Consider the following 20,856-nt stretch of genomic DNA (forward strand, 5'->3'; position numbering starts at 1 on the left):
TGGAGAATTGTCTGTTTAGATCTTCTGCCCATTTTTGGATGGAGTTGTTTATTTTTTTGGTATTGAGCTGCAGAAGGTAGTTATAAATTTTGGAGATTAATCCCTTGTCAGTTGATTCACTTGCAAAGATTTCCTCCCATTCTGTGGGTTGTCTTTTTGTGTTGTTTAGGGTTTCCTTTGCTGTGCAGAAACTTTGAAGTTTGAGTAGGTCCCATTTGTTTATTTTTCTTTTTATTGTCAATACTCTGATAGGTGGATCTGAGAAGATGTTGCTGTCGTTTATGTCAGAGAGTGTTTGGCCTATGTTTTCCTCTAGGAGTTTGATAGTGTCTGGTCTTATATCTAGGTCTTTAATCCATTTGGAGTTTATTTTTGTGTATGGTGTTAGGGAGTGTTCTAATTTCATTCTTTTCCATGTGGCTGTCCAGTTTTCCCAGCACCACTTATTGAACAAGCTGTCCTTTCTCCATTGTATAGTCTTGCTTCCTTTGTCATAGATTAGTTGGCTGTAAGTGCATGGGTTTAATTCTGGGCTTTCTATCCTGTTCCACTGATCTATATGTCTGTCTTTGTGCCAGTACCATGTGGTTTTGACAACTGTTGCTTTGTAGTATAGTCTGAAGTCCAGGAGCCTGATTCCTCCAGCTCCGTTTTTCTTTTTCAGGATGTCTTACTCTGAAAACTACAAGCCACTGATGAAAGAAATCAAAGATGACACAAATAGATGGAAAGATATACCATGCTCGTGGATTGGAAGAGATAATATTATCAAAATGACTATACTACCCAAGGCGATCTACAAATTCAATGCAATCCCTATCAAATTACCAAGGACATTTTTCACAGAACTTGAACAAAATATTTTAAAGTTTGTTTCGCACTAAGATCTGACCACATTTAACTACGCAAAATTCCCTGAACAGAAGACTACCTTCAGGACTCCACACGTGGGCACACACTGTTTCTTCTCATGGAATCTGTATTCCCTCCTTCTAACCGAATCCCATTTCCTCTTAAGACTTACTGTAGGTTCCATGCCTCGGCCATCAAGTCCTCCATGACCACCTCTACACTGGGTAAAATTGACCGCTAAACCCTGGACACCTGTACCAACCCCTGAATCTCTCTGCTGTAGAATTGTGTACACTTGAGATGCAACTGTCTGCCTCCTTATTTGTCTTTGATCCACAATCTATAAGCTCCTCGAAGGCAAAGATCATACCTTAATTTCTGTATACAGCAGTTACACAGTGCAAAGAAATACTCAATAGACATTCAACACATGATAACAATACAAGAATAAGCAAAGTCTACAAAAAAAAAAATCCTAAGTCTCTGAGATCTTATGTTCCAAGCTGAGTGAAATTCTAATTGTTGGTATACAGGTTAACTGAATGTGAAATTGAATGTAATTTTGTTTACATAAATTAAGTTCCCCCAAGAACTAACTACTGTAACTCAAAAAATTAAGACTCTAAGAATTATACTGTGAACTTGGTCAAGTTCAGATCTTGACACCATGAGCACAAAAAAATCAGCCTTTAGATTTTAACCCAAGGATTGAGAGGTTCAAAAAAATTGTGACCATAAAGGCTCTGTGCCAGCCACTTGCATCCTATAATCACTGGGAAATTTCTAAGTTCATAACATATCTTCCATTCTATACATGCTGGTAATATTGGGGTTTCCCCCATGTTCTGCTCAAGAAAAAAAATAGTAGAGCCTTTTATTGGCTTTATTAATTTAATATGTGAGTTAATGTACCTTGTGCTAGAGCTCCAAAGTAGTTATAATGTATAAAATTTAGTTGAAAACAATCTAATGCTTAATGTTTTAAATTCAAACAAACACTGCAAAGAAACTTCTGATTTCCCTAGAGAAACATTAAATTGGATACACTGGAGCTAGTCAAGTTATTTTAATCATCTGTCAGTTTAAGAAAGACCTTATGCCATTATGAAACTAACGTGATGTGGAAAATTCCCAATGAGGTTATGCTCTTGCTAAAACATAATACATGTGCAATTCACTTATATCTGCACAATGCAAGTACACTAATACTGAATTACTAATAAATGAAGATAACTTCTTCCTCTCCCATTTTCAAATAAATAGATGATGACAGTTGACAATAATATAAACATACAATTAAAGGAAGTATCATTGATAATAATATAAACATACAATTAAAGGAAGTTTCTTCATAGAGTAATCCCACAGCGTGATTATATGCATATTTACAATAGATATTATATATTTATTTACAAATAGATATATAATTCAAACACAATAAATCTATATATTAATGTTAATTGTACTTGGATTACATAAAAAATAAGTAAAATACTTAAATTGCCAGTCTCCCTAGAAGAAAATAGATTATATATATATATATATATATAAATTCTAAACTTAATTTCCCCAAATTATTTTATTTGTAGCCTTTGTTATTTCTGACATTGTGTTTCCCATCAGTACACTGTTAGTTCTCATACTAAAAGGTACGATTTATGGCTTTGTCTTTCACTTTATACTCCCACTGCTCAATTTCTTTACCAAGCTCAGTAGCTTTCACACAACAGACACTCAATAAATAAGTAAAAACCTCATAACAATGTTTTCCTACAGATCTCACTGATTACACCTTCTTTTCAAATTAAAAACACTTAAAGATATTTTGAATATTAGGAGATCAATGAATGTTAATAGATCTTCCAAAAAAACAGATAAATCATTTTATTCCTCTGTATATATAGCCTAAAACAATGGCATTTATCTACAGATTAAAAGAGAACATATTTTAAAAATACTGTTAAAAATTTCTACCTTTTAGAGTATTAAGAAAATATGTGACAGAATGAATTTTAAGAATGAAGAGTAATTTGAAAGTAAATATGAACAATAAGGAGATACTTCATTTACTTTTCAGCCATATCTAAAATACTACCATACCATATTAAATTAAAATGAAGCTGCACCATGTAGGTATAAATTAAGATGGTTTTAACCTACAAGTTATTCATAAAAATATCTGTTACAAGTCATGCAATTAAGAGTCATGGTTCTTAACATAGATATGTGACCAACAGCATGTTGAATGGAACAAATACATGCACACTTTGTACACATGCCAAAAAAAGTAAGTTCTTTTATACATTGTCCCATAGTTTGCCACTTCTAAAAATACACTCAGGCACCAATGCATTCCCCTAGACTTCAAAGTTGTAACTTCTGAAATGTACAATCTTTAATTTTTAAAACGCATTTTAAAATGTGATTTCTAACATGTCATTTAAAAATTTTATGCACGTCAAGGAAGAAAACAGTAAAGGCACATGATATAATTTAAATGAGTTTTACTGTGAGAAGACATGGCACTTACGCTGAACAATGCCTATGCTTTTATTTTTACGCCTTTATTTTTCAATGATGTCCTTACAAAAACAAAGGGCTCTCATTGAGTTCAACGGAGGTACCACTTCAAAACTGTCAGAATGATACTATGGGTTCTGGGGGTTGAATAAAAACTCTGTGATACTTACCATACTGTGTAACAAATGCTATACAGCTGTTCACGATAATGGGAACGTCATTTTTGCTGAGCTGCTGATCTTGTAATGCATTACCATCTGTACCTGCTGCTTTTTCAATTGCAGTATGCCAGACTGTGAAATCCAACTTGGTATGCCCATGGATGTATAATGTTCTGCAAGGTTTCAAAAGTACTTTAAGTTATAATTTTGCTTTAAAAAAAAATCTTACTTCTACTCAGACTATCCTTAAATCCATATAAATGTGATCTTGTCTCAAACATGAGAACAAAAGCGCCCTGTCTACCACCAGCTTCCACTCACTCAATCCCTCTTTTGCTCATACCCTGTCGCATCTATCTCACTAGAGTTCAGGAAGTTCCCTGAACATGTGGTCTCACTTCCCTTCATTCTGTTTCAGAATAACTGAATGGAATCTAAACTGGCAAGTATCATCAGTGACTTCTAATGGAAGTTTGGGGCTATGCTGTTCAAGATTTTAGAACTGCTGATGAGTTCATTCCTTTAAAAAAAAAAAAAAGGAAAGGGAAAAAAATACTACCCAATTCAACTTTTGTAGCACAATTCTTTCTAGCTTTTCCTATCTTTCTAGTCCCTCAATTTCTTCCCCAAGCTCACTTATTTCTGAAAACAAAGTTGTAACTTCGGTGCACTCACAAGAACTCCAAAGGATGCTTCAGAGACAGGTCACTTGGGCCACTGTATATAAGCTGCTAATTCCCAAATACCTATCTCCAGGCAATGACCATCTCACAAATCAGTTCTCCATGTGACTGAAAAGCTACAGCATAAAGCAGCTAAGAGAGTGGGAAATCTAGTAAGTTCCCAAGCTCAAGTTTTAGCTCTGTGCTCATTTCCTTTATGACCTTGGACAAATTATCCACCTTCTTGGTTGTTAGTTTCATCATTGACAAAATGAGGAAAACAACAGTACTCACCTCAGTACTCAATAATAAATGTAACTGGTAACTAGTAAACCATAATACTAATTAATGCTAATTTTTGGACATCTTCATCTTGATGTGCCACAAGTATCTCAAATCTTTTTGCCTCCTCATACCAAACCGGTACTACTTTCTCCACTTATCTCACCAGAAATTTTGGATTAATTAACTGTAGCTTGGTCCCTCCAGCCCTCAGCCCTCACCTCATCAATGTCATCTAAATTCAGTTACAAAATTCTGTTGAGTCCATTTCCCTGTCATATTTGCTCTGCCTCCTCTTCATTCAAACACCATTTTATTTCAGATTTTTCTATTGCTCCAAGAGGTCATTAAAATCCCTCCAAACAAAATTCCTTTCCCAATTCTCCACTTCTCTGATCCTTACTCAAGACTGCCAGCATTATCTTTCTAAAATGCAAAGCTAATGACCTCACTTTCTGATCACTGTGCCTTCATGATCTGACTCATTTTCCCCTCTAACTTTGCCATTCCCAGATGGATCAACAGAAGGAAGGAAGGAAGGAAGGAAGGAATTAACACGCCCTTGTCTTTTTTTCTTTTTTTTTTTTTTTCTTTTGGGGCTGCATCCTCAGCATATAGAGGTTCCGAGGCTGGGGGTCAAACTGGAGCTGCAGATGCTGGCCTGTGTCACAGCCACAGTCACAGCAACGCCAGATCCAAGCCGCATCTGCCACCTACCCCACAGCTCATGGCAATGCCAGATCCTTAACCCACTGAGTGTGGCCAGGGATCAAATCTGCATCCTCATGGATGCTAGTCAGCTCTGTTTCGGCTGAGCCATGAGGTGAACCCCCACATGTCCTTGTCTTTGTAATAAATATTTCCTGTGCTTTGGCTGGTTACTCCAACTCCTCCCCCACTGGTGTATTGTGTTTCCCAGGTAACCCTCCATCCCCATCTCCCTCCCATGTTCATTGTGTAATAGGAGTCCTTTCTTAAAACTGAATATCCACTCTGCCCTCGTCATATCATCTCTTATATCTGCATGAATGTTTTAGCTCCTAGACCCCAAACTTTGTACAAACAAAGAAAGCATTTCAGTACCAATAGCCTTTAGTATAATGCCAAGCATTTAGTGGGTACATAATCATTTTAAAGTTCTATTACTAGATATAAAATTGATTCGAAACAAAATTAATCATTGATGTATTTAAGTATATTTACACCAAGTAAAACTATTTAATTTTTCTTCCTTTCTTTTGTTTTTAATGGCTGCACCAGTGGTATATGGAAGTTCCCTGGTCAGGGGTCATATTGGAGCTGCAGCTGAGACCTATGGCACAGGCACAGCAACACCAGATTTAAGCAGCATCTGTGACCAGTGCTGCAGCTTCCAGCAATGCCGGATCCTTAACCCACTGAGTGAAGCCAGAGATCAAACCTGCACCCTCACAGAGACAATGTTGGGTCCTTAACCCACTGAGCCACAATGGGAACTCCAAAACTACTTAATTTGGTTTTCAGACTAGGAGACAGCTGCTTTGGATTCAAGACAAAGAGAAAGGAATGAGCTCCTCGAACTCTGGATTGTTTTGTTTGTTCTGGGGCAGAGGGGAGGGGGACTAATCTTTCACATTCCTGACAATTCACAGGCTCTACTTGAAAAAGAAAACAAAAGTTCTCCTTTCTTTACTTTGGTTTCTTTTCTTGAAATGCTCCTCTAAGAAGATAAAGCTACTGGTATCCAACTCCACTCACTTCTAACATCTGCTGAACTTGCTGTAACGCCTACTTCTTCACCGATGGTGCTGCCCATAATCTTCACCTCCTGCTTCCTGACATCTGTATCTATTGTTTTATTTTCTACACCGTCACAGCAGCCCTGACCTCCAGATTTTGTAATTTCCTTTTTGAAGAATTCTGACGCTTGCTCTAATACTCCTGATATGCTTTAGCCTTTTCACTTATCTTACCTCATCTTTAGCTCAAAAGCATTCCACTGCTGGGTATATTTGTCTAGACAAAACTATTATAACAGGAGTAATTTTCCTGAGAAGCATCAAGCCCCTGCCATTATGTCAGCTTAATCAAATAACATCGTGCTCAATTCAGGAGTTTAGGTAAAGAGAAGATTTTTGACTTTTTTTGAGTTTAGTTTTGTTTTGTTTTTTTAATTCGGATAATTAAGCTCCAAATATGAGATAAGATCTTTGAAATGGTTTGCTTATAAACAAACTACAGTGAGTCAGTGTTTAAGCAAGCAGTGAAATAACCCCAAAAGGCAATGGCCCTCCTACACTGCAAGTAGGATTCTGCCATTAATTGTAAATGTTTCAAACTTCTAATTTCCTTTCTAGTCAGAAGGAATTCTGTGACAAGTTTCGCTGTCTCCTAGTGAACTACTGAAGGGTAGAATGAGTAATGACAGGTTAACTCCTGAGTCGACTTATCAAAGGCTGAATCCTAAAAATACATCATCTTATGCAGTAGATGTTTGACATTTAGCAGCATCAGTTCAACAACTCTTCTCTCTGATGCTATCTAAACTCTGTGCACATTGAATAAAGCATCAAAAGGTATTTTCAACACAAATGCTGGCCAACTCTGTGATTTCAAGTGTTATCAAACAACAATTTTACGTTTCTAGATAAGAATTCCAAAGAAATATGAATTTACATCTTGAAAATCTGGAAAGTTATTTTGAAGAACTGTAATTATAGAGAGATACATTTTCTTAATTGTCTATTCCCCAAGCCTAAATTTTAAACGGTGCTTCAAAGCCACAGAAAGAAACATCTCTGGGAGTTCCTGTTGTGGCTCAGTGGGTTAATGATCTGGCTTGTCTCTGGAGGCTCCAGTCCGATCCCTCGCTGGGCACAGTGGGTTAAGGATCCAGCAGCTGTTGTAGAGGTTACAGCTTGGGCTCGGGTTGGTCCCTGCTATGGAAACTTCCAAATGCCCTGGGTACAGGCAAGAAAGAAAAAGAAAATCTCTATCCCTACAATGAATCAACACAGTTCACTAAGACCTAGAAACCAGTCCCAAGACTAATAAAAACAATTTTCTCAAAACTGCAATATAATAACCCCAAAGTATGAACTATCATATTTGAGCCTCATGTGTGGACAAGAACCACAACAAGTGATAGGATCTATAAATGTGGCTGTATATAAAATAAATACACGTATATAAAGAACATTTGAACACAACTAAAAAGTAAAAAAAAAACACACTTTCAAAAATATGACTAAAAAAGGTACTATCATAGACATTTATACAAAAATAAAAATACTAAGGCCTATAGTATAAGCCAGCATTTGCTTGGCCAAAAAAAAAATATGTTGCTTTCATTTCTGGATAATACTTTTGCTGGTTATAGTATTTTAGGCTAATACCTGCTGGTTTCGTGTTTTGGGGTTCCTCCCCACTATGACTCCCCTAGTACATTAAAAGACTTCATTATACTATTTCCTGGCTTATACCATTTCTGACAAGGCATTCTCATCTTTGTCCACTATTTATGTCTTTTTTCCTCTGGTACTTTTTTTTTCCCTTACACTGGTTTTCAGGAATTGGATTAGTATGCATCTTGATGTGGTTTGTCTTTATCAGGCCTGAGGTATGTTGATCTTAGTATACAGGCGGATTTATAACTTTCACTGAATTCAGAAAGTGGCCACACTTCTTTGAATTTTTTTTTACTCTATCTTTATCGTCTCTCATTTGGGGATTCCAATTATACTTATATAAGAATATCTGATGTTGCCTGACAGGTCACTGAGGTTATGTTAATTTTATTCTGTCTTTTCTCAGGGCTTAAGTTTTGATAATTTCTACTGTCATGCCTTCAAGCCCATTGAGTTTTTTTAACATAAAGTCTACTCTTATATTTAGCTGAACCCGTGAGGTTGTCTTTTCAGCTAATATATTCTTTAGCTTTAGAAGTTACATGTGGGGAGTTCCTGTCGTGGCTCAGTGGTTAATGAATCCGACTAGGAACCATGGGGTTGAGGGTTCGATCCCTGGCCTCGCTCAGTGGGTTAAGGATCCGGCATTGCCCAGAGCTGTGGTATGGGTCGCAGACGCAGCTCGGATCTGGCATTGCTGTGTCTCTGGCGTAGGCCGGAGGCTACAGCTCCGATTAGACCCCTAGCCTGGAAACCTCCATATGCTGCAGGTGCGGCCCTAAAAAGACAAAAAAAAGAAGTTACATTTGGTTCTTCAGATTGATTTTTCTCACCATGTTTATATTTTCTTTTACATCTATCTACATATCTCTATATATAATATTTTAAAATTACTATTTTAAATATACTATTTTAAATAGACTGGTCTATATTCCTTACTAATTCCATTATCCTTCTCATTTCTGGGCCTGTTCTTATCAACTTATTTGCAGCATTTTCACATCAGTAGTAATTTTATCTGTATGCTAGACATCATGAGTGTTAAGCTCAGTATCAGGATTGTGCTGTCTTCCTTAAAAGCATGTTGATGTTTGTATTGGGATCTTTTGCCTATTTGAGCAGGTAACTAAAGTGCTGTGGAGAGGTCTGTTTTAAAGCTTTGGAAGGTAAAAATTGAACGGCCTTTACCTGAGGGCTGGGTTAGCCTTAATATTCTGGAATGACCTTTCTTGGGTCTTTACAAGTGCTCTGTGTGTTTAATGAGGTCAGTCTAACCTGGCTAGATAAATCTGAGCCTATTCCAACACTGTGTAAGCTCTGGGAACTGTCTGACTCACAGCACGCCCTGCGAGTATTTCTGCTTAGAGTTTCAGCCTGTAAATATACAGGTTAGAATTGAGCTGAAGATGGAAGGGGACTCCTATGAAGATCTTTGAAACTCTTGCGTTATACATCTCCCTCTCTGTTCTACGTTGCACTCTATCCTGCAAAGTGTAGCTACCACAGATTCCCCAAACTCTCTCTCTACCTCTTCAACACAGCAAAACCACCACGTTCTGCTCAGGTCTCCCCATTCCCTGTGCTCAGGGCTGGTAGGAAGCCCAGTAATCTTAAGCCTTATGTCACGTCACTTGTTTCCCTTCGCTCATGATCACAGTCTTGGAATGTCTATTGTCCCAAAGTCTTAAAATAGCTGGCTTTCTATGGTTTGTTCAGGTTTCTAGTTGTTTAAAGCAGGTGGAGCATGTTCCATGCCAGTTACCTCTTCATGGACAGAAATGGGAGTTTAGCACATTTTATTTCTCATGATATCTTTAAATCACCCTCAATTCAGTTTACAGAGAAATTTTTTTTCCCCCACACCTTTAGATAAGAAACTGCTACACAGAGATGGAGGCAAACTATTATTAAGGAATTCTGTACATGCAGACACTGTGTCACAAGAATAATGCAGAAAGAAATATTAGCTTATGGAGTTCCCGTCGTGGCTCAGTGATTAACGAATCCGACTAGGAACCATGAGGTTTCGGGTTCGATCCCTGGCCTTGCTCAGTGGGTTGGGGATCTGTCGTTGCCGTGAGCTGTGGTGTAGGCTGCAGACACGGCTCAGATCCCATGTTGCTGTGGCTCTGATGTAGGCCAACAGCTACAGCTCCAATTAGACCCCTAGCCTGGGAACCTCCATATGCCGTGGGAGCGGCCCTAGAAATGGAAAAAAAAAAGACAAAAAATAAATAAATAAAGAACTTCTTAAAAAAAAAAAAGAAATATTAGCTTAAATAGCTTGTTTCCTTTGAAGCCAACACTCAGTAACAAGTGTTAAGGCACACTAATTTTCTGAGGGAGGCAAAGCCTCCAGTTTTTCATTTTCATCTCTGCATACTATTAGCCAATCACCTACAGGAATGTGAGAAAGAGCCCTGGTTAAAGTCTGCTTAAAAAGAAGGAAAAAAAAAAAGCTTCTCTACCCTACCCTTGTGAAGACTTTATGGTTCTTTTCTTTACCCTTGTAAAGAGCCTATAGTCCTTTCCAGAACAAGGCAAGTTATTAATTACATTTAATCGATAATACTAATATGGTTTCAAATTTACTTTTCCAGGCCCATGGTCTCATGTTTCCTCCTTAAGAACTGAAGGTTAAGGCCAACCTGAACTGAAGCTGTTACCGAGCTCAATCCATTCTCTGAAACTATTGTTTCCATCTCTTGGAATACCTTAGTCTCTCAACCCCTCAGTTTTTCCTACTCTAATTTTATCTAGGATTCTAGAGCCACTTAAATATACTTTTTCTTATACATAAAAATGATTATCTTGATCTCATTTATCTAGAAGCGACCTTCTCATTCTTCAGTATTTTTTCACACCATATTGCAATTATTTGTTCATAAACTTACATTCTAGTATACAGGAGATGCTTCGGACTAAATGAAATAAATTCTTGAAGCAAATAATATAAACTTTAAAATCCACCTTTTGTTAAAGAGTCACACGTTCCCTTTGTCGTAGTTCTCTTTAGTTAAAAAAAAAAAAAAAATCACCTTACCAAGTAAATGTGAATATTCCCTTTCTTTTTTGCAAAACCTGTGGGGGTGGTGAGAGAAGAACATTTGCCTTGGCAACATTCAGATTAAACCATCTCTACAAATTAAATCATCAGAAAGTTACAAAAGCAGCCAAGCTGATATTGTGGGCAATCGGCTACTGTTTAATTTGCAATTACATGCACAATTTAGAAACCACTTTAAGATAATTCACCCTGGAGAGTACTGTTAACACATAAGCTGCTATAAAATACAATTCAAGGAGAAAAAAAACATCACATGTAATAAATTGATATGAAGTAAGAATCTTAACTTAGGGTGTTAATCTCCCAAATTGAGAAAAGTAGTCTGTTCCATAATTGTGAAACATAATGATAAAATGTTTATTCCCCAGTGTTGGCTTCTTTATGTCTAGAATTTGCAGTTAAAACTGAATGTAGTCTGGCTTGGGAGCCATCAAGTGCATTATGCTTTACTATAGGTCAACTAAGCAATCTTAGAAAAAATTAAAACAAACAAAATTAAAAAAAAAAACATGCTAGTCTGTTCTGTTTCTGATAACACAGCTGAGTTACTCATACTGTGTTTATTACAACCAACAACCTTTCAGTAAAAGCTTAATAATAGGTGTCTTTGACAGATGTGCACAAAGCTATAGAATGTGAGATAGTGAACACAGTAACTTATTTATCAGAAGGAGATACGCAGAGAATGTGGGCTAAGTGCAGAAACAGTTTTCAAATGTTATGAAAAGGATGTTGTAATCTACTGAACATTTCAGTCACAGTGGATATATAACCTACTGTCCCGGAAAGTGCCTTCTGACCTCATCATGGCCCAGGACATTCACTGACTAACGATAGATACTCAAAAACATTATTATTTTTTTTTTTTCACAGACAGAAATCCTAAGGCTTAGAAGAGAAGCACAGAATCTAAGTCCCAATAACAGCATCAAATATCATACCAGAAAGCCTTAAGTGTAATCAAGAAAGCTTTATTTCCCAAAATAATCATTTTTAAAGTATACAAAGAATACACATTAAAGCCACACCATCTGGAGCACCTTCTGCTTGGAGCTTTTCAGGGCAAAAATGCTCTGTGTGTGGAAAATATTATTGTAATATTTTTAAGTGTAAAGATACTCATGTTATCGATACAGAGAAAATTACCATCAAGATTAAAATATATATCTAAAGAGTGACTATGTTCAATGGATGGTTATCAGTTTATGAATGTTTCTTGTTCATGGGGTTCATTCTCTTGCCTTTAAGAAACATTAATACAGTTTAACACTTTAATCAGAGCTAACAAGGAAGAAATTTTGTGAAATTAATTCATTAAGTTTATTTATGATTTATGGTTCTGATTCAAGATGATATTAACAAAAAAAATTGAAAGTTAAATCTTATAGCTGGTTGGTTCTCTTTCAATTATCCTTCTGTTAGAATTGAGGGATCTCTCCTCTTCTATCGTCACTCTTTTTCGTTTTTATGTTCTTTGGTTTGCTTTTGTTTTTGTCTCTGTCCATCAAAATGTTTTAGATGACACAAGTTCAAGCTATCTAAAACAAACTGCAACATATATCCCTTCCACTAATCCTATTAACCTCCAGATATCCTTGACCAACTGTCCTGACAAGCTGTATCTAATCTTATTCTGTTCCCAGCCTTACCCTAATCCAGTCTCTGCTTTCTCACTTCTGTTTTTCTCTACATCCGCAGATGGGCTACCCATCACTTATCCAATGGTGTATCTGTCCTCATCAGACAGCACCAGACACTTTTGATTATTCCTTCCTTCTTCAAACACTCTCTTGGTTTCCTGCCTCACTCTCTGGATAAAGCAGCTTTACACCCCTGGATGGCTAGTCTTCCCTGACAACTGCCCCTCATCTCCACATAGATGTTTTATAGATCAAGACTCCAACCTCTTACTTCTTCCCTTCTTGTTCTATAGACTCTCCCTAAGGGATTTCACCTTCCTCCTCTATATACAGATACCTCCAAAATCTACATCTCCACTCCACTCACCAATCGTGACCATTAGATCCATAAATATAACTCCCTCCTAGCAATTTCTCCTTAGAAGTGTATAAGCATCGCATGTCCAATGTGTCAAAAATCAAACATTATCTCCCAAGCTCTCTTCCAAACCTGCTCTTTTTCCCATTATCCTCTATCCCTGGTCCATTTATTTATATAGCATATATGTATATACATACCCACATATTTGTACATGAAGTGTGTATGTTGGTGTATAAATACATAGATATATGAACATAAGCCCCTATTCCACACCAGACAAGGTGCTATGTATACCTGCATGTTCTTTGTTCCATTAAGAATTATAACTTAGTGCACTCATCATCCCCCAAGCTAACTCTTTATTCACATTTCTGACCTCTCTTCTTTCTGCTTCATCTTTAGTCAGGTTAAGCATTGTATGGATATATTGCTTTCTAACACAATAGCTTTTTAGTTTTCTCATAAAAATTATTTTCTAATAAAATGCTGAAATTTTAAATTCTAGTGACTTATATTATTTGTCCAGGCTCCTAGCACATTTGTTCACTTACTTGAAAGTGATCTACACAAAAGTATTGATAAATTAATACATAACACTTGCCTTGAAAAGAACTATTTAGGTTGTTAAGTTAAAAAATGACCTTACCTTGATTTCAAAGTGGATTATTCTCCTTAGTATCATATAGGTACTGCAAGGTTGTTTAAGAGCTTAAAATAGGACGTGGCACATGGTAAATTCCATATATTGTCATCATGGTATTATTGTTACTACCAGAATATTATTGACTTGGAGAAAACAGGGAAAGTATGTAAAACCAAGATATAAGCATGTGAGAATTCCCACTCTGACACAGTGGGTTAAGACTCCAACTACAGTGGCTTGGGCGGCTGTGAATCCAACATCCAGGGTTTGATTCCTGGCCTGGGAACTTCTATATGCCACAGGTGCGGCCATTAAAAAAAAAAAAGAAAAGAAATAAGCATGTGATAAACACAGCTGTTTTCAAATGGTGCCTTTCGTATGGTACCTATTCAAAGAGATTCAAGGAAAATAACCTGATTTTATATTTGACCCTGTATTTCTCCTACTCTCATTCTGTTACAGTCCCTTTTCTTCCCTTTCATAAAAATGCTTTCTACATAACTAGTTGATAACACATATAGATAAAAGGTTAAAGTTATCATCAAAACAAAATTAAATAGGTTGGACCATCATTTTGCTATTCTGTTAGTTTTTAATGATTCCCTGAACTCAGAATGTACCTGAATTCACCTTCTGATTCCTGTTGCCCAAAGGAAAGGTCAAGATATTGCAAAGTAACAAAACATTTAGTCTTCTGGCTTTGTTTATCTTACATTCATGAGGGAGTACACTGCATGCAATAAGAACTAAGTAAAAATTCAAGACAGAAAGAAAAAAAAAAAAAAAAAGGAGTTCCCGTCATGGCGCGCAGTGGTTAACGAATCCGACTAGGAACCATGAGGTTGCGGATTCAATCCCTGTCCTTGCTCAGAGGGTTAACGATCCGGCATTGCCATGAGCTGTGGTGTAGGTAGCAGACTCGGCTCGGATCCCGTGTTGCTGTGGCTCTGGCGTAGGCTGGCGGTTATAGCTCTGATTCAACCCCTAGCCTGGGAACCTCCATATGCCACGGGAAGTACCCAAGAAGTGGCAAAAAGACAAAAAAAACTAAGTAAAAATTCAAACTGAATAATACTAATCCATATTTGGTACGTTTTAATTAAATATGTGTGTATATAGACACACCAACACACAATACTAATCCATATTTGGTACATTTTAATTAAATATGTGTGTATATAGACATACCAACACATAATAAATTCCACTACAGAGATGCCGCTTGCTTATTTGTTTGAGAATACAAGCTCTCTGAGCTCAGACACCAAATCTGTATTGTTGACTGATTTTTTTTCTGCCATGTAGAAAAGAGGCAGCAGGCATTCCATAAATATTAATGGATGACTGTAAAAAGTACAGTTGTCCTAGTAATTTAATGTCATAACACTATTAATACATAATATTACCTCATTATTTCTGAACATGCACTTAACACTATTCTAAGAGAAGAGTGAAATAATCACCTGCTACCAAAAATCAGCATCTAAAGCATGGTTAACCATTTTAAGTTCAGAAATAAAAACATATAAACACAAAATCCTAATTATGTCTGTAAGTTACAAAGCACATTCTGATGTTTGTATCTAGTCAGCAATATGCCTCCTGCCTAAAGCTGTTGATGCCCTCCCATGTAGTTCAAGGAAAGACAAGTTCAGATAACTGCTGAGTCATCCTTCTTATCACCAGCATGGAAATTCACCAGAGGGAAGGCTGATTCAGCTATAGTTTATAGTTTTTACAAATGATCTTGTACTCTTGTAGAGCTAAACATGCTGAATTAGTATAATAAAGGGATTTGAAGGCAAACGATGAGAAATAAAGAAAAAAGAAGTCATTCAGGAAACTATACTTTCATAAATATTGTGAAACAACTCTAGCTCCTCCTTCCCAGACTCTTGTTAGATCATTCCTCCTCTAAAAAGTGGAGACCCTGGGATTACCTCTTTAAGCCTCTTTTCTGTCTACAGTCTTTCTCTAGGTGAATGTGTCCAGTTCCTTGGCTAAATAAATAAATCCAAATCTGATGACTCTCAAATCTTTATCTTCAGCTGAAACCTCACCACTTTATTCCAGGCTTGTAAACAGACATACCCACTCACCCGAGAGTTCCCATCATGGCTCACTGGAAACAAATCTGACTAGTATCCATGAGGATGCAGGTTCAATGCCTGGCCTTGCTCAGTGGGTTAAGGATCCCGCATTGCCATGAGCTGTGGTGTAGGTTGCAGACATGGCTCAGATCCCATGTTGCTGTGGCTGTGGTGTAAGCCAGCAGCTACAGCTCTGATGAGACCCCTAGCCTGGGAATTTCCATATGCCACAGGTGCGGCCCTTTAGCTTGAAAGAAAGAACGAAGGAAGAAAGAAAGGAAGAAAAAAGAAAGAACGACCGACCCACTCACCAGCTTCACTTTGCTATCAAGTAGGCATCTCAAAATGATCGCTGCCAAAATTCTTTATCCACTCCTCTAAACTCACTAATACCCTACCTCTACCTTCAACCCCCACCCCCAACAGGTATTTTTTTTATCTCAAAAACTGGCACCATCATTGCCATAAGTGCTCAAGCCAAAAACTTTGGGGTCATCCTTGACTCTTCGAGTCACTGAATCCAACAACGAACCCTCTCACCTACCACTCAATACTATGTTATTGGGAAGTCATCTTTTGCCTGGCCTCTGTAGCACCACCTTACCTGGACACTTCCTCTCTTGTCCTCCAAAAGCTACTCATCTGGAGTCAGAGCGGTCATTTAAAAACCTAAGTCAGATAATTCTACTTTCTGGCTCTCAAATCAAGTTGCTTCCCATCATGCTTAGAATAAAGTTCAAGTCTTGACATATCCTGGCACGTCAGGCCCTATATGATCTGTTCCAGGGATATCTCTGCCATCATTTCTGCCCACTCTCGCTCATTCAAACTTCCCAGCCACAGTAGCTTCCTTGAAGACCCTCAAACATGTCCAGCTCAGCACTGTCTTCTGGTCTTCAAAATATCCTTGACCTTGTGCCTGGTACCTTCTATTCAGACTGCTGCATGGTTTGTTTCTTCACTTTATACACATCTCTGATCAAAGATACCTTTTCCTATCACCCTATCTAAAACAGAAAATTGCTCCATCAGGCACACTCTCTTTACCCTAGTTTTCTTAAAGCATTTAAAAATGAGGGACATAATAGTATGAAATTTTTTTGGTCTTCTATTCTGCTTCCCCCATTAGTATAAATGCTTTATGAAGGCAGAGACCATATCTGTTCTATTTATCACTGTATCCCCAATGCCTGTAACAGTCCCTGATGTATAGTAGATGCTACTATTTATTGAAAACTGAATAAATTCAAGAATCAGGTTTTAGCTATACATGATTCACATGCACAGATGTCAGGATATTATTTATAGCCATCATATACCTGCACTGAAAATATATTTACAACCACCAAAGTGGTTTCAAATACTGACATGTGAATGTCACAAAGGGATCTAGGTCTGTAGAAAACTACAATTGCTCACACTAAGTTCCTCATACAAATATAAAAATAGGCAAGCTTCATTGGAGTACTCTTTCTACTACAGACAACACACACACACACACACACACACACACACACACACACACACACACACACACACACACACCCTGATTCAGAAAATCTCCAACAGGTTCTATAATAGTTCTCCTCCAAGAGAATAACCAGAGTTTCCAGGTCCTTAAGAGTTTTTGAGATAAAGAATATGAAACAAAAATGCGCTTACCTCCCTTTTTCTACCAAGAGCAAGACATCCAGTTTTTCTCCATTTTGAACCATTGTGCTAATTGCTAGAGGGAAATAAGAAAAGTGTGAACATTTTTTTTTTTAATATTGCACTCAATATCTTTAAAGACTACTGAGTTATACGTTTGGAAGTGAGCCATCATGATTTTATGCAAAATCTACTATTTCCATATGCAATAAAGAATTGTGTCCAGAATATAAGATGGGGGGGGGGAAACTTACTTAGTTCTTGCAGTCTTCTTAAGTTCATTCTATCCTCCTGACCTTCTTGCATTTGAAGGCAAAAACGCAAACTAGATTTGTCCATAGCAAACCAGCCTTTTCTCCACTGATCCAGGGCATGGCAGTCTTTGTAGTAGAGTTGACCAATCAAATCATAGTCAGCTTCTGTTAAGTTTTCAGCAACAAAGGGAACAAAATGCTGTTAAAACAAATACAAAAAAAAGTAATAAAGACAGTGAAAATAGGAAATCCCTTACATAGTTACCGATTTGAGGGAAGGTGGAAAAATTAATCTTTCTATTTTGAAGATGAAGAAATAACCCAGATTTTAAAACAATTATTTAAACTTGTTATCAGTCTTAAAAACTGAAGCGCTATAATGCAATTTCAAATAGCAGTATATTAAATACTTTTTGATACATATGGAATTAAAACAGGAAGACATTCTCTTTGCTGATTTGTGGCATTTTTCACAATGTCGCCCTTCAATGTTTGTCTTCATTTGCATCTTTCACGGAACCTGTTCTTTCCCCCTGTGTGTATACAATGAATAAGATCTCTACCTACAAAAGGGCACACTCGAAAATGACTTTATAGTATTGAAAAGATCTCAATCATCAAATCATGGCCTTGATTCGAAGAATAACTTCTCCAAGGTCCTACATTAATTTCTTCTCTACCTAAGGCACTAGGAAGGTACCTCTTAGCCTCCTCTGACTACAACCTACGAAAACCTAATGACATATAAACAGTCTTCCAAGAATCTAACATAAAATTTTCATGGTGAAGAATCCTCTCTGGATTTAGGTAATAAAACAATATTTAAATACCTTGGCTATTGCTTCTGTCCATTTTCTCTGAGCTTGGGATGTTTCAGCTCCAAATAAAAATGCACGTTCTGAAGGTAAATAGATCTCAAAGGTAAAGATGGGCCTATGGCACACAAGAATAAATAGATACCAGTGGTTATGTTTGGATTTTATGAAAAACAATAACCAGAAGATCAAGCTTTTAATTAAATTCCTTTTGAAAACTCAGTAATGCTGTGAAGTCTATCTACCACCTACTTACCATATTTCTCTGTTGATAGTTCATATTTTATTCAAACAAGTTAAATGGCATAGAGTGTATCAGACAAAAGGAACACTCGTCTGACTAATGACTCTACAGCATAACCTTGCTGATGCCCTGATGTGGCCAAGGGTCGCTTTTGTCTCCTCTTCCCTCCCAGGCCACTCCTTCTTGGTTATTCTGACCCACTGTTCAAACAAAAGATTGTCTAGATGATTCTCTACTTAGCCCTCTTCTTGTCTTACTTCACACATTTTCCTTTGGTCATCTCATCTCACCCCCAAATTTCAACTCCTTAATACAGATAAAATTAGGGTGACATCTATCCATGTCTTGAATTTTCCCCTCAGTTCTTCACCCACAGCTCCAACTATTTTTTGGATCATGCTAAATATGTTCGCTGCCATTACCTAAATAACTCAAAATACCATATATCAAAGTCATCTTCCTTCCTCTCCCCTCCTCACCCCAAATCTAATATATCTCCTTCATGTTCTAATTTGGCAGCATCACCATCTACCTCATCAACGAGATCAAAATCTTGGAGTCTAATTTATTCTTCCCCTTGACATCAGCACTGTACCCATTCAGTTAGATATTTAACGTTATCAGTTCAGTCTTAAGAGACTCTCCACCCACAGTTTTTCTTTTAAATTATCTCCTTCTCAAGCTAAACTCCCAGTAATTATAGTCTCTCTTCCTCAGTTCCTTCTGTATCATTTCAGTTAGCTCTCTTCCTAAAATATAAATCTGTAGGATGCCTCAGTGGCAACATTACTTGACGGAAAATTCTATAATATGCTATTGAAGGCGATTAAGAATCTTGCTGTAGCACTTTTTTTTTTAAACCACATCTCATTGTAGATGCTTTCCCTTGCACAATTACTTATATAAGTGACATTCCATCAAGAATGTCTGATTTTTTTAATATGATTATATGCTGACATATACCAATATATAAATCATTTAAGCAAATTAATACATATAGAATGTACTCATGTTAACATTCCACAGTGAACATTAATCTGATTATTCATATAGAATAAAAGCTCTATTAAGATTAAAATAAGACGGAACACTGTAAACCATCTATAACAGAAAAAATAAAAATCATTATTAAAAAAGATTAAAACAAAAACAAGCCAAGTAATAACAAGTTTTGTTCATACAAAAAATCAAATTAGACTTACCAGAAAACAGTAGTCATGTCAATTGGTATATATTGGTCATTATGTAATAAAGTGATATTTCATTAATTTTATGTAAATAACATAGCTTTGTAAATCTCTCACATAAAAGTTTTATTAAAATACCTTGCTTCTATAAAATTGATTTTTGTAGGTTTTAGTATTTATACTTTTTCATTAATTACAGTACAAAATGTAATAAGAAACTGACATCAAAGATCTTAGATGGTTGATTTCCAAAAGTCTTCACAGAAATCCCATTAAACCATTTTGTTAGTCAAATATATTATATAAATAATGCTTATCATTTTAGTTAATACTTTTTTTGAGTTTTTTAACTCTAAAAATGCCAAAATAGATCTTTAAGGATTTTAACATTTCAACATGCTATTAAATAAATTTAACAGTTTATCTTATTATGAAGAAACCACTGAATATTTTTCTTTGTAATCTATTTTAACCATGATACATTTAATGAAAGCACAAATTTTGTCATTAGCCACTATTTTAAACAATGAGTAAATCATAAAAATTAAGAGATTACATGTTCAAGAATGGAATGATATAAATTTAATTAAAATTAGATATAAACATGTCAGCCTTTCATATTATTTAGTATAATATTTTAATTTTCCTACTTCTTAGTGGATTCCCTAAGGAATTTTCACAAGTTGCAAAATAAGTAGACTTCAAGAAATCATTAAACTCTTCTACAAGAAGCAACTGAGGAAATGAAATGATAATACCTCACTCTTTCCCTGCTATGATAAAAATCAGAAAATACTTTCAACTCCTACCTTTTACTGAGAGACCTACCCAGTATTTATGCAGAAGTCTTCTTTGTTTACAGCCAGGCAGATAACATCATTGATATTAATGGTGCCATTAGGGGTGGTAGACTTATCACTTTCATAGTAACTCAAGAAGCCTCCTTCTAAAACACACCACTTTTTATTTGTCTCTAGGAATTTAAAATAAAACAAATAATAAATTGAGCTATACTGTAAACCTAATTTTAAAAATACGTGGT

At 36.4% G+C, this 20,856-nt stretch overlaps 1 protein-coding gene across 6 annotated transcripts in view; it reads right to left on the reverse strand.

Annotated features, from left to right (window-relative positions):
* Positions 1 to 20,856, reverse strand: part of ARAP2 (ArfGAP with RhoGAP domain, ankyrin repeat and PH domain 2) — a 172,202-nt gene that overhangs the window by 71,872 nt on the left and 79,474 nt on the right. For all 6 annotated transcript variants that reach the window (XM_047799201.1, XM_047799202.1, XM_047799200.1 and 3 more), the window contains 5 exons: positions 20,643 to 20,787; positions 18,399 to 18,501; positions 17,569 to 17,767; positions 17,327 to 17,390; positions 3,543 to 3,706 (listed from right to left, as the gene is read on the reverse strand). In XM_047799201.1, coding sequence (XP_047655157.1) covers positions 3,543 to 3,706; positions 17,327 to 17,390; positions 17,569 to 17,767; positions 18,399 to 18,501; positions 20,643 to 20,787 — 675 coding nt within the window. The remainder of the gene's footprint in view (positions 1 to 3,542; positions 3,707 to 17,326; positions 17,391 to 17,568; positions 17,768 to 18,398; positions 18,502 to 20,642; positions 20,788 to 20,856) is intronic.

Source organism: Phacochoerus africanus, chromosome 10 (genome assembly GCF_016906955.1).
Source record: "Phacochoerus africanus isolate WHEZ1 chromosome 10, ROS_Pafr_v1, whole genome shotgun sequence".
Taxonomy (NCBI): Eukaryota; Metazoa; Chordata; class Mammalia; order Artiodactyla; family Suidae; genus Phacochoerus; species Phacochoerus africanus.